The following is a 13351-nucleotide window of genomic DNA, read 5'->3' on the forward strand; positions in this document are numbered from 1 at the left end:
AGGAAGACGGAGAAATTACTGGAAGTTGGAGAAATCAATGTTTATGATATCAGGTGTAGTGTGACAAGTGCTAAACCTGCCCCTAGACCTCCTCCCTCACCACTATTCAGGGCCTCAGAAAGTTCTTCCAGTGAGGCAAGACTTCATCTGAGTGTCAGTCAGGCAGGATCTCCCAGTAACTACTCACTTAAATTTGCCTTTCCATTCTGACATGTCTGTCATGGCCTCCTCTACTGCCATGATGAGGCCAAACTCAGGTTGGAGGAGCAACACTTCATACTCCATTTTAGTAGCCCGATGGCATGAATATTGATTTCTCCAACTTACTGTAATTTCAATGCTCTGCTCCCCCTCCTTCCTTTTCTTCCATGGTCCACTGTCCTCTCTTATTAGATTCCTGCATCTTCAGCCCTTTAGCTCTGTCTTCCCATCCTCTCCCATCTGCTCACTCCATTCCCCCATCCTCACCCACCTGGTTTCACCTATCACATGCCAGCTTGTAATTCTTTCCCTCCTCCCTTCTTTTTGACTTCAGCACACTTCCTTTGTCGTCCCGATGAAGGATCGTGACCCAAAATATCGAGTGTTTATTTCTCTTTATAGATGTAGCATGACTTGCTGAGCTCTTCCAGCATTTTGCATGCGCTGCTCAGATTTCCAGCATCTACAGAATCTTACATACTAATCCAAATTCCATTACAATCTCTATTTTCAATCTCCCAATTCCTCAAGAAAGCAAGCGAAACTCTGAAGTTAACAAAATTAAATTTTTGTTAAGAATGTTGGCCCTGGAATAGCTACCTTTATAACATTAAAGGTTAGACAAAGACAGTATTTCATGGTCATCCAGCCACAATGGTGAATGGTAGGGTTATTTGGCATCTTTTAAAAACAGCGCAAATTACGTTGCCTCTGGCCTGTAAATCTAAAACAAGGGTTGCCAACCTTTTTTTAAGCAACAGAGCCTTAAAACTAATCGAGGGGTCTGTGGACTCCAGGGTGGGAACCCTTGTTCTAAAAGGAACAGTCAGTATTCAGTCACCTTGAGGTACACCAGCTTTAAAGCTGGTGTACCTCTCAGTAAATCAGTACAATTGTACATTTTACTACTGTCTGTGCACAGAAATCACAAAAGTTGGCCAGCGATCATAAAAGTGGATGTTTTACTACCTTGGCAAGAACAGATTTACTTTACCAGACCTTTCTTCTGGGCTACATTTTCAAGCCATCAACTAATGAGTATCCCTACATTTTCACAAGAGTGCATTTTTATAAAAAAATAGTTAAGAAAGTGAAAAAAAAAAGGGGTTACTTACTTTTCTTCCTAAAGCATCAAGTGTATCCAGTGCTTCTTGAATGGCTGGATCAGTTGGAACCAATAGCAGCAACTTTCTAACACGCACTGTTATCCTGAACCAGCAACATAAAGAGATTTTTTTTAAAAACTCACAGTTTGAGATGACATTAGAATGCAGCAATTTTAAGCTAGAAGAGTTCTGTTGCTTAGAGTCCACAAATATTGTCCTTTACTTTTCATTCTTGACTCACTTTAGACTTATAACTGTGAGGCTCAGTATAGCTCCAATACCATACTTGAGTTTACTGACAACGCTATTATCTCTGGCCAAATTAAAGGTGGTGACATAGAACATAGAATAGTACAGCACATTACAGGCCCTACGGCCCACAATGTTGTGCCGACCCTTAAACCCTGCCTCCCATATAACCCCCCATCTTAAATTCCTCCATATACCTGTCTAGTAGTCTCTTAAACTTCACTAGTGTATCAGCCTCCACCACTGACTCTCTGAGTGAAAAACCTTCCTCTAATATCCCCCTTGAACTTGCCTCCCCTTACCTTAAAGCCATGTCCTCTTGTACTGAGCAGTGGTGCCCTGGGGAAGAGGCGCTGGCTATCCACTCTATCTATTCCTCTTAATATCTTGTACACCTCTATCATGTCTCCTCTCATCCTCCTTCTCTCCAAAGAGTAAAGCCCTAGCTCCTTTAATCTCTGATCATAATCCATACTCTCTAAACCAGGCAGCATCCTGGTAAATCTCCTCTGTACCCTTTTCAATGCTTCCACATCCTTCCTATAGTGAGGTGACCAGAACTGGACACAGTACTCCAGGTGTGGCCTAACCAGAGTTTTATAGAGAAATCAGCAAATAAGAGAGAGACAGAAAATCTGGCTGAGTGGTGCCACAATAACTTCTTACTCAACTTCAGCAAGACCAAGGAGCTGACTATTGACTTCAGGAGGAGGAAACCAAAGGTCCATGAGCTAGTAACTCCTTGGGGCATCAGAGGTGAAGAGGGTCAGCAACCTTAAATTCTTTGGCATTATCATTTCAGATTCCTGCTTCTTCAGATTCCTGCTTTTACACCTATCCTCTCTGATCTTCTTACTCCATTCCCACATCCTCACCCACCTGGTTTCACCTATCACATGTCAGCACTTAAATGTCATTACAAAGGAAGCATGGCAGTGCCTCTTCTGTCTTAGAAATTTGCGAAGATTCAGCATGTTATCTAAAACTGTGACAAACTTCTGCAGATATGCGGTGAAGAGTGTACTGACTGGTTGCATCACAGCCTGGTATGGAAACCATGGAACCATAGAACACTACAGTACAGGCCCTTCAGCCCTCCATGTTGTGCTGACCCATATAATCCTTTTAAAAAAGTACTAAACCCACACTACCCCATAACCCTCTATTTTTCTTTCATTCATGTGCCTGTCCAAGAGGCTCTTAAATACTCCTAATGTTTTAGCCTCCACCACCATCCCTGACAAGTCATTCCAAGTACTCACAACCCTCTGTGTAAAAAACTTACCCCTGATGTCTCTCCTAAACTTCCCTCCCTTAATTTTGTACATATGCCCTCTGGTGTTTGCTATTGGTGCCCTGGGAAACAGGTACTGACTATCCACCCTATCTATGCCTCTCATAATCTTGTAAACCTCTATCAAGTCCCCTCTCATCCTTCTACGCTCCAAAGAGAAAAGTCCCAGCTCTGCTAACCTTGCTTCATATGACTTGTTCTCCAAACCAGGCAACATCCTGGTAAATCTCCTCTGCACCCTCTCCATAGCTTCCACATCCTTCCTATAATGAGGTGACCAGAATTGAACACAATACTCTAAGTAAGGTCTCACCAGAGATTTGTAGAGTTGCAATATGACCTCTCTACTCTTGAACTCAATCCTCCTATTAATGAAGCCTAGTATCCCATAGGCCTTCTTAACTACTTTATCAACCTGTGCAGTGACCTTGAGGGATGTATGGATTTGAACCCCAAGGTCCCTTTGTTCATCCACACTCTTAAGTAACTGACCATTAATCCTGTACTCAGTCTTCAGGTTTGTCCTTCCAAAATGCATCACCTCACACTTATCCAGATTGAACTCTATCTGCCATTTTTCTGCCCAACTCTGCAGCCTGTCTATATCCTCTTGTAACCTTCGACAACCTGCAGTTCCATCCACAACTCCTCCGATCTTCGTGTCATCCGCAAACTTACTCACCCATCCTTCCACCTCTACATCCAGGTCATTTATAAAAATCACAAATAGCAGGGGTCCCAGGACAGATCCCTGCGGCACTCCACTAGTCACCGACCTCCAAGCAGAATACTTTCCTTCCACAACTACCCTCTGCTTTCTTCCTTTAAGCCAATTTTTTATCCAAACAGCCAAGGTTCCACTTATCCCATGCCTCATGACTTTGTGGATGAGTCTCTCGTGAGGGACCTTGTCAAATGCCTTGCTAAAGTCCATGTAGACAACATCCGCTGCCCTACCCTCATCAATTTCTTTTGTTAACTCTACAATACTCTCTACAAACACCAATACTCTTGAAAGGAAATACCTACAAAAAGTAGTGGATATAGCTCAGTTCAGTATGTGTAAAGCCCTCCCACCACTGAACACATCTATACAGAGCACCGTCACAGGAAAGCAGCATCCATCATCAAGGAGCCCCACCATCCAGACCATGTTCTCTTCTCACTGCTGCCCATCTGGAAGAAGGTATAGGAGGCTCAGGAAAAAAAACACCAACAGGTTCAGGAACAGTTATTACCCCTCAGCCATCAGGCTCTTGAACCAGATGGGGTAACTTCACTCACCCCATCACTGAACTGTTCCCATAACCTATGGACTCAATTTCAAGGACTCTTCATCTCATGTTCTCAATATTTATTAACATTTCATTTTTTAAAAATTTATTTTTTTATTTGCATAGTTTGTTGCCTTTTGCATTTTGGTTGCTTATCCATCTTGTTGGGTGCAATCTTTCATTAATTCAATTGTGTTTCTTGTATTTACTGTGAATGTGTGAACGAAAATGAATGAGTTGTATATGGTGACATATATGTACTTAGATAATAAATTTACTTTGAACTTTATGAATACTTCAAATGATAATATAAATTAAAGCAAATGTAAAACATGCGTTTTAACCCTTTGTGGGACAGTTTTTAAAAAATCCCACTTCAGTGTTTTGAAGCCCAGTATTTTTAAATAATTAAATTCAAAGTTCAAGGATAAGGTTTGTGTTTGAGATATTATTAGTATTTAAGCTCTTCTCATGCTTGCTGTGGGAACAGCAAATGTGAGGCACATGGTATGACTTTATACTGTCTCAATACGTCATTCTTGTAGTTTTCCCAAATGGAAATAAGAACTCTGCTTGTAAAGCAGGGAACAGAGCATTATCTTTAGTGTTCCTTATAAACTATGTGTACAGTAGCATCACTGGCAAAAGGATCGCCTCGTTTCCCAATTCTTGTAATTGATACTGCTCTATACACACGGGTTTCTTTTCAAAATAATATAAATACACAACCATTCTGTGTGGAATTATGGAATCTCACCTTGGTTCTTCAAGATTGGCAAGCTGATAAAGCATATCAAACACATTACACACAAGTGCCATCACAACACCAGGCAATGATTTCTCCTGTGGCAAAGGTAAAGAAACTAGTCAGATGCACATTGATAGAAGAGAGAGAAAATACAGGCAATATTTGCATCAATTTCAGACTCGATTCTGCACAAATTGAATTTTCAATTTAAAACTACACATGTTGCACAAGCAAGTAAAAATAATTCTTTAGCATTTTAGCACAAATTGCATTAGCATATGTATAAACAGCTACACACGCAGTTTGCACAGCATACTTTGTTACTAGCTTTTTGTTGTTATAATCCACACCAGACAATGAAACCAATGTGCAGTGGGCAATGGAAAATTAAGCTACTTTTGAAGAATATTGCAAAGCACCATCCCACTTCTACAAATGCACTATAGCGTTGAGATATACTGTACCTTATGTGAATCTCAGTAAATTTAATTAGTCAATACAAACAATGCAAGGTCCAATAAATGTCAATGAAAAGATGATTAGATAAGCTAAAAGCATTTGGCTGCAATGCTAGTGGAAACTCTCCTGCTCTTCTTTGAAAAGGACAATGAGATTTTTTTACACTAATTGGCTATTCTTCTCCCAGAGATAACATATACGATAATGCAGCACACTATCATTAATGCATTGAAGGGTCAGCTAAGATTACTGTACTCTGGTTTCTGGAATGGAACTTGAACCCACATCTCTTGGACTTAGTTGAGCTAACACCATCTATGTTGATAGTTTAAAACATATAACAACTACCATCTAACCAATCTACTTAAGGACAAATACTGATCGAATAATCAGAGGTATCAAGAGGAGCAAACAGGAAATCTGCCCAAAAATATTTCACCTGTCTCATTCCCGGTTAATAATTTAAAATCCTTTTGCTTAAACTGAATACATGGATATAACCAACTAAGGTAGTTTTATGTACAAGTGAGGTCCAATATCAAATGACCAAATTGCACCTTCCTTCACTTAAGGACTTTGCATGATTTTCCATTACTTCAAGTTACACAAGTGCTCTGACCTGTTCCATGGCATATGCTGAGTTGAATACACTACTACTAGAGGATGAGTCAACAGAACTTCCTGAGGGTGTCCCCATTACAGGCATTTTCAGAGTCAGTAATTGTTCATCTGCAAACCCCAACTGGTGAAGTAGCTTCTGATCTTTGTTCATGGTGAGCTGGAAGAAAATAAAACTGTCAATACGGATTTTCTCAAAAAGCAGAAATAAGTCAACATAAAAAATGTTTAACGTAACATATTAAGAACCTGAAATAACAACCAGATAGCATTAATTTGGCAAAACTATTTGAAATGTACATCAACTTGCATTGGTTATTTCCTCTTTCTGACATGTTGATCTAATTATTCAAGCATTTCAAAATGGGCACAAACACATTGATATATATACATATCTACAATTATCTTTTGCCACCAACTGTTAAATGAGTGTTCACTGGAGATAAATCGAAATTGAAGGGAAAATGAATATATAATAGGTGCTCCAGGGATCACAGTTGGACTCACAACTGTTTCTAATTTACATCGACTTGGAAAATGGAATTGGAGGAGGCAGCTCAGAATTAACAGTACAATGAAAAATCTAAGAGGGTATTGCAAAGGATACTTTGGAAAATCTGGGACTTTCAAGGTGCCCAATTCAAATGACAATGCTAAACATGCAGACATTAACAAGATTAAAAATATCTTCAAAGCTTAACTGTCAGAAAGTTTACAAATACAATAGAAAATGCCTTGGTGAAACTTCACAACCAGATTATTTAATGCCGGCCACATACACACGTAGAAGGCAATTAACAATAGAACTAACAGAATAAAAAAAAAAACAATGCTGGAACTAGGCAATGAAGAAATTTCTGGAATCACTCCCATGTTTGTAAATTTGGCTGCAACACAACGGATTCCTTCATCTATTCAATAGTAAATATTATTCTGTGACACACTACTAGTTACTTGCCAATCTGAAACACGCACATTTTTCCCCAACTCTACTTTTTAATTAGTTAATTCCCTTTACTTGCCAAAAAAAATGGTCTAATACCATGAGCTGTTGCTTGGTGTAGTAAGTGTTAATCTTACTGAATGTTTTTTTGCAAACAAAAATACCATTAGTGTAGTTCTCCTTTATTCACCCTGCTAATTACATCCTCAATGCAGAAGCTAAATTAAAATTGTCAAAAACTTACTCACACCTGCCACTTTTTACTTTCTACTAATTCCCAATCCATCTCAATACGTCAAAGAGCCAGAGTAACGGAGCATGGAAGCATGTCCTTTGGCCCAACTAGTCTACACTGACCACAACATCACCCCTGTTAGCTCCAGTTGCCTGCATTCAGACCATAACTCTCCAAGCCCATTCCTTCCATGCACCTATCCAAATGCCTTCTAAACATTCCCATTGTACCTGCCTCAACCACTTCCTTTGGCAGCTGTGAGATCACCCCTCATTCTCCTGCACTCCAGGGAATAAAGATCCAGCATGGCCAACCTCTCCTTTCAACTCAGGCCCTCTTCTCTAGGCAGCATTCTTGAAATTCTCTTCTACACCATCTCCAGCTTGGAAATGTCTTTCTTATAACAGGGTGAACAAAACTGTACAAACTCCAAGTGCAGCCTCATTGATGACTAACATATCTGCAACATAATGTCTTTATTCCTATGTTCGATGCCCTGACTAATGAAGGGCAGCAAAGCTGAATTACTTCTGCACCACTTGGTCGCTATCAGTGAACTGTGCACTTGTAACTCTCAGGTCCGAATGTTCCACAACACTCATCAGTGTCCTGCCAATCACTGTGTAATTCCTACCTGATTTGAATGACCATACTGTGTCACCTCACATCTTCCCAAGTGGAAATTAATTTGCCACTCCTCAGCCCATCTCCCTAACCGATCACTGCCCCTTGATTCATTGTAACCTACTTCACTAATCAGCAAGACCTCTCAATTTAGCATCATCAGCAAACCTGCAAATTATGCCACATAACTTGTATTAAAATATTATTATACACTGTGGTTGGGTAAATTATGATATCAGGAATATATTCACATGCACAAAAAAAAACAAGTGATGCGCAAGTTTTGAACCCGAGTGTAGTATACTTGGAGAAGTGGGAACAGACGTCCTGCAACTTGAATGTGCAATGGGTCTGCTATTGGAACCAGGCACAAAGAGTGAAAAGGAGAAAGAAGAAAACTTCTTCTGAATGAAAGACCTGAGGGAAACAGGCTTCATCATTAAAAAAAAAGAATTTAATAACCTGTATATATATCTACGTAAGAATTTTCAAAGCTCATATAGATCTGCTGAACTAGATGAAAATGCTTTGAACATAAACAGCACAATATTTAGAGGCAACATTCTGAATAAATGTTCTAAACTTTATCACTGCATAAAACATGAGTCAGTGTTTTTTTAAGAAAGTGCAACGTCCTACTCAATGTTCAATAAACAAGTTTTTGTCATTTAAAAATCCGATTGTGGTTTTTTAAGAAACATTCTCAAAGTACTGTCTTTATGTACTATTGTGGGCTGATTAATTCTATGTTGCCTATCACAATGCATTTATATTTTATGCCAATCTTGCTATGATAAGGTAGGTACTTCACTGGGAATAATTCACAATAGTAGGCTTTCTTTCACATTTCCTAATATTTGAAAATATATCTTACAGCAGATTGATTCATTTGTATAGCATTACCCTGCTCATTTAAAAAGTAAGCTTTACACAAAGTACCAAATGCAGCTCTTCAAACAGAATTAAGCCATGTTCTTTTTTGTTACACAGTGTGCTTCCAAATATCAGTGTTGAAATCCACTTGAAATGTTGTCTGCTTTCAGTCATTACACCAAATACAATTCAAGTCCAGAAGCTTATATAGCTGAATATATCAAATCAAATTTCAAAAGACATCTTAGATCTTTTAATAGACTTAAAGAGGAAATTCCCAAGGTCAGATGAGATGTTTCCTAGGTTCTGTGGGAGGCATTGATGGAGATTATTGAAGAATTGACAGATTTTTAAATTTTCACTGGCCACAGGCGAGATGCTAGATAACTGGAAGTTAACAGATATCCAGGTCTGTGAGCCCGGCATCAGAGGAAGTTATTGGAAAATTTTCTGAGGGACAGGATTAATTTGCAGGATTAATTATAGTCAGTATGATTTTATTAGGCAAGATCCTAGTTGACCTAGTTATTTTTGTTAATTAAATAGAAGTTAATTGATGAAGACAGTGCAGTCCACTTAGTCTACTTGGATTTCAGTAAGGGTTTTGATAAGGTCCTACATGGGAGACCTCTCCAAAAGATCAGAGCACATAGTATCAAAGACAAGTTGACAAACTGGATCCAGAATAGTTTGGTGATATTACGCTGGGACACTGGCTGTCTGTTATATACATTAATAAATCTTATATCAATACAGTAGGTTTGCACAATAAATAAATCAGTAGTGTTGTTGACATCGAGGATAACTGTGGGCTATAAAATACTGTTGATTGTTGATAAGATGGGCAGTGTAATAATGGATAGAATTTAATTCTGAGAAGTGCAAGATAACGGTATATCATCCTGACATTATTTCTTTGTACCACACCCAAAACTATTACAAAAGTACTGCCACTATATGGACTACTGTAATTCAAGCATTACAACCAACACATTTTTGCGGATACCAATGGGCAATAAATGTGACACTGATCATGTTATGTGAGCAAATAGAAATATTTTGAATTGCAAGTACTAGTAGTGTGGGGGCATACAGGATGCAATAATTTTAATATATTGCAAAGGTTCCATGTCAGCTTTTTCCTATGAGATGAATCAATAGAGTAGAAAAGAAATTTTCTCTTTGGGTGGAAACTTATTACCATAACACCATAACAGAATCAAAACCTCCTCTGTACTAATCAGAAGGTAAAAACCCAAAACCTGAACAACATACAACTTCGTCTAAATTTTTGTTTACTCACCAAGCTATCACTGGCAAATATTTGTAAGTTATCCAATGGACAATTGATATGTGCTGCCATCTTCCACCTGACACTTCCAACTGTTTCATTGCTGTGAGCCTGAAAGATGGAAAGACTGTCAATATTAGTTGGGTAGTAGTTACAGAATAACATTGTCTGCATACAGCTTGGCTGGGATAAATAGTGTTTTAAACTCATTACATAGGTTCTATTTCTGGTAATAATTACCCTCATTTTTCAAACATTTAAATGTTTAGTATCAATTTTCTAGGTTGCAATGAACCATCATTTCAAGCTATACTTTATTGAAGAAAAATTGAATGCTTGACTCACTCACTGCAATAATTTACTTAGATCAACCTTTAACAACATTTGGCTTTGACTAGAAATGGAGACTGTTGATAAACAAAAATCACTATTAAATTTGACTAGATCATAACCTAGAAATTAAAATAAAAGAGAAAAATTACAAGGAAAGCCAATTGGACAGTTTTTAACATGAGCTTCCTATTCAATTGTGATACATTAAGTTTTGAAATCGGCAAGAATGTTAAATATAAAATATAACATCGATTCCCAAAAAGATACTTCAGCACTTGTTTTTGCAAAAGTTGACTTGACCATTCCTGTTATTAGAGATAAGAATCAAACAGACAAGCAGCCATTTCAAATCAAAAAGAAATTCAGTTGGTGCAATCAGTTCTCCTTTCAATTAATTTTCAGTGTAATGTTAATATTCAATTCCTCTTTTGGTTCATTTTCAGCTTTCTTCATAGAATGTTACTTTTTTCCCTCCAGCTTATTAGCTTTACTTTCCTCTTGTAATGATGCAGCAATCATTTGGCAACATTTTTTTCTTATACTAAATAAACATTGCAATTTAAAAGAACATTTTCTTCCCTAAAGCTTTGTTGTACATCAGGAGAGAAGCTAATTACATGTGAAAATATATTACCAGGGTCAGCCAATGGAATTGCAGTCTTTGAAAGTAGGATCAAGTGCTCAGAGCCAACTTTCTGCAATTCCTGTTAAAGAATACAGCATCCATTTCACTTCTTAAAGGACAATTTGAATTAATTTGAACAATTGAATGAGTTGGCAAGGGGTGGGGAGAACTATATAAAATGCAATAATTATTGCTGATTAAAGAGGGAAAGAGAACTAACAGCACATGGATTTTTCTGAAGGAGTTTAAAGCATTTTTATTTGGAAACACAGTACGTATAAAAACCCATCACAACTAACCTCAATAGTAAATGAATCTTTTGTAGACTCACAAATTACAGAGATAGTAATAGGATGTCCATGGAAAGAAGCTCCGTGAGGTAGGATAGTTCGTGGAACAGAATATAGATCCTGTATAAAATGCAATCACAATTGTAAACACAAACAATTAACTTGATATTCAGTGGCAATAAAAACTGAAATCTGATATGTTCAACAATTTTCCACATGCTTCCTACTTTCTGCACTGGCAGTAAGAGAAATATTTAAATTTAATTCTGTGAAGGAAGGTAATATCTCAACAGTACAGATTTCAAACATCCTGCTCCGATTCTTCAGATTTATTGGTCTGGTTTACCAATATTATTCAGCACTCATGGGTTGTTGACATCTAAAACAAATCAAACTTTGACTGAACATGTATTTTTTTTCCTTATGATGAAAGATATTGTTTCCTTTGAATTCCAGAGTTGTTGTTCTTCCCACTTGTCATCAGGCCGATCTATTAATTTTTCCTCGTACCTCCTTTTGAAATTCAACTGTGCTGTGGCCTGCAGGCTCCACCTCTGGCCAAGCTCTGTCTTCCAAGCTACTCAGCCCAGTCTCAACCCAATCTTATTTACTCCTCTACACAGCTTTCCTCCAACAAATACATTATCCAAAACATCTCTTAACCATGGTTCAATTTTGCTCTTGCAAATTAATTCTACTGAAAATTGCACTTTCTTAGCTTTCCTACAATAGATTGAATGGATACATTCTCAAATAAAATGATACAAAGCTTAAACATCAATAAGTTAATAATACGGCTGCTAACTGCAATTGTATGCCTATTTGCTTACCTCAATTGTAATCACATATCTTTCAGCAAGCAGTAGCAATCGTTCAATTATGACAAGTTTACTGGACCTACAATTAAGAGTTGAACAATGTAAATGATAACAGTATCTTGGCCTGGCTCTTTGAGAAACAAGATATGAACATTAACAAACATTTTGCGAAAGTTGTACAAATAATAGTTGAATGATAACTTGATGTGTTAATATAAGCACATCTCAGCATCTGTTCTTCTATCAAACATCAAAAAGTCGTTGAGCACTTTACAGCATTAGTATTATATTTGATGGTAATTTATACAGCTTTCAGTAAGATGTGATTTCTGATCACTATGAAGTGATGCACCTTCCTCTGAAGGTTTGTAGGAAATAACGCATCACACAAACACCTAATATTTCAAAGTCTATAATTCTCTTGGAAATGAACTACACAATTAAAAACATAGGTTGATCCAATTAATGCATGCACAGCTCATGTCTGCTTCAGTTCATCAACAGACTCACTTTCTCTTTCATATTAAGTTATAGAAAATGTTATAATATTCAGGTCAGAAGGCAACTGAAGAGAGAGAGGATTAAACTTTTGACTTGATGACCTTTCATCACACAAAAGGTTATGGATTTGAAATATTCACACTTTTTCTGTTCAACGAATATTTCCACCATTTTCTGGATATGTTTGCATTCCTATAACTGTTTATTAAACATCTCAAAACATGAAACAACAAATCCATCTGCACAACTTTTTGTCTATATAACTGTATTACATAACAAAAAATACACTAGACAAAATTATAGTAGAATCTTTCAAATAAGGGGACTATACTCATTTTTCAAAGTCCCTCCTATATCTTCCTTCTGGATGGGATTGCACTAATCAAATTATCTGAAATTCTTTGTTCCTGCTACTGTCTAATCAATGGTGACCAAAGATCTACCACTGAGCCCCCATATTATCTCCACATACTAGAGTTCAGAAACATCAGAAAATACAGTACTCATTTGCACTTCCACACAGATGACAAATACTAGTCTTTCAACCTTTGCTCTTGTCACTATTACTGCCTCTGACTATCTGTCCAACATCTGGTAAATAATTAGTATAAATTTCCTTTGAATATGGAAAGAAAAAAAAATTTGCCTCTGTCCCCATTGCAAACTCCATAAATTTTGCTGAATGGCTCCATGGCAATTCTATGACCTGACAGATATCACCATGCTACTGTCCAGATTTTTAAAAAAACACTACTCTCAGTTTTCCTATGTGTTTACTGTAAAAAAAAATCAGCAGAAACTCCTTTTAAACTTTCTAACTTTTATCATGTTTCTTCAACAGTTGCTACTTCACACTAAGGAATTTTAAG

The 13351-nt window shown here is 37.4% G+C and overlaps 1 protein-coding gene across 4 annotated transcripts in view; it reads right to left on the reverse strand.

Annotated features, from left to right (window-relative positions):
- Positions 1 to 13351, reverse strand: part of usp24 (ubiquitin specific peptidase 24) — a 222592-nt gene that overhangs the window by 112159 nt on the left and 97082 nt on the right. For all 4 annotated transcript variants that reach the window (XM_073062880.1, XM_073062879.1, XM_073062878.1 and 1 more), the window contains 6 exons: positions 11994 to 12060; positions 11173 to 11283; positions 9928 to 10026; positions 5951 to 6109; positions 4882 to 4967; positions 1317 to 1410 (listed from right to left, as the gene is read on the reverse strand). In XM_073062880.1, the coding sequence (XP_072918981.1) occupies positions 1317 to 1410; positions 4882 to 4967; positions 5951 to 6109; positions 9928 to 10026; positions 11173 to 11283; positions 11994 to 12060 (616 nt within the window). The remainder of the gene's footprint in view (positions 1 to 1316; positions 1411 to 4881; positions 4968 to 5950; positions 6110 to 9927; positions 10027 to 11172; positions 11284 to 11993; positions 12061 to 13351) is intronic.

Source organism: Hemitrygon akajei, chromosome 12, assembly GCF_048418815.1.
Source record: "Hemitrygon akajei chromosome 12, sHemAka1.3, whole genome shotgun sequence".
Taxonomy (NCBI): Eukaryota; Metazoa; Chordata; class Chondrichthyes; order Myliobatiformes; family Dasyatidae; genus Hemitrygon; species Hemitrygon akajei.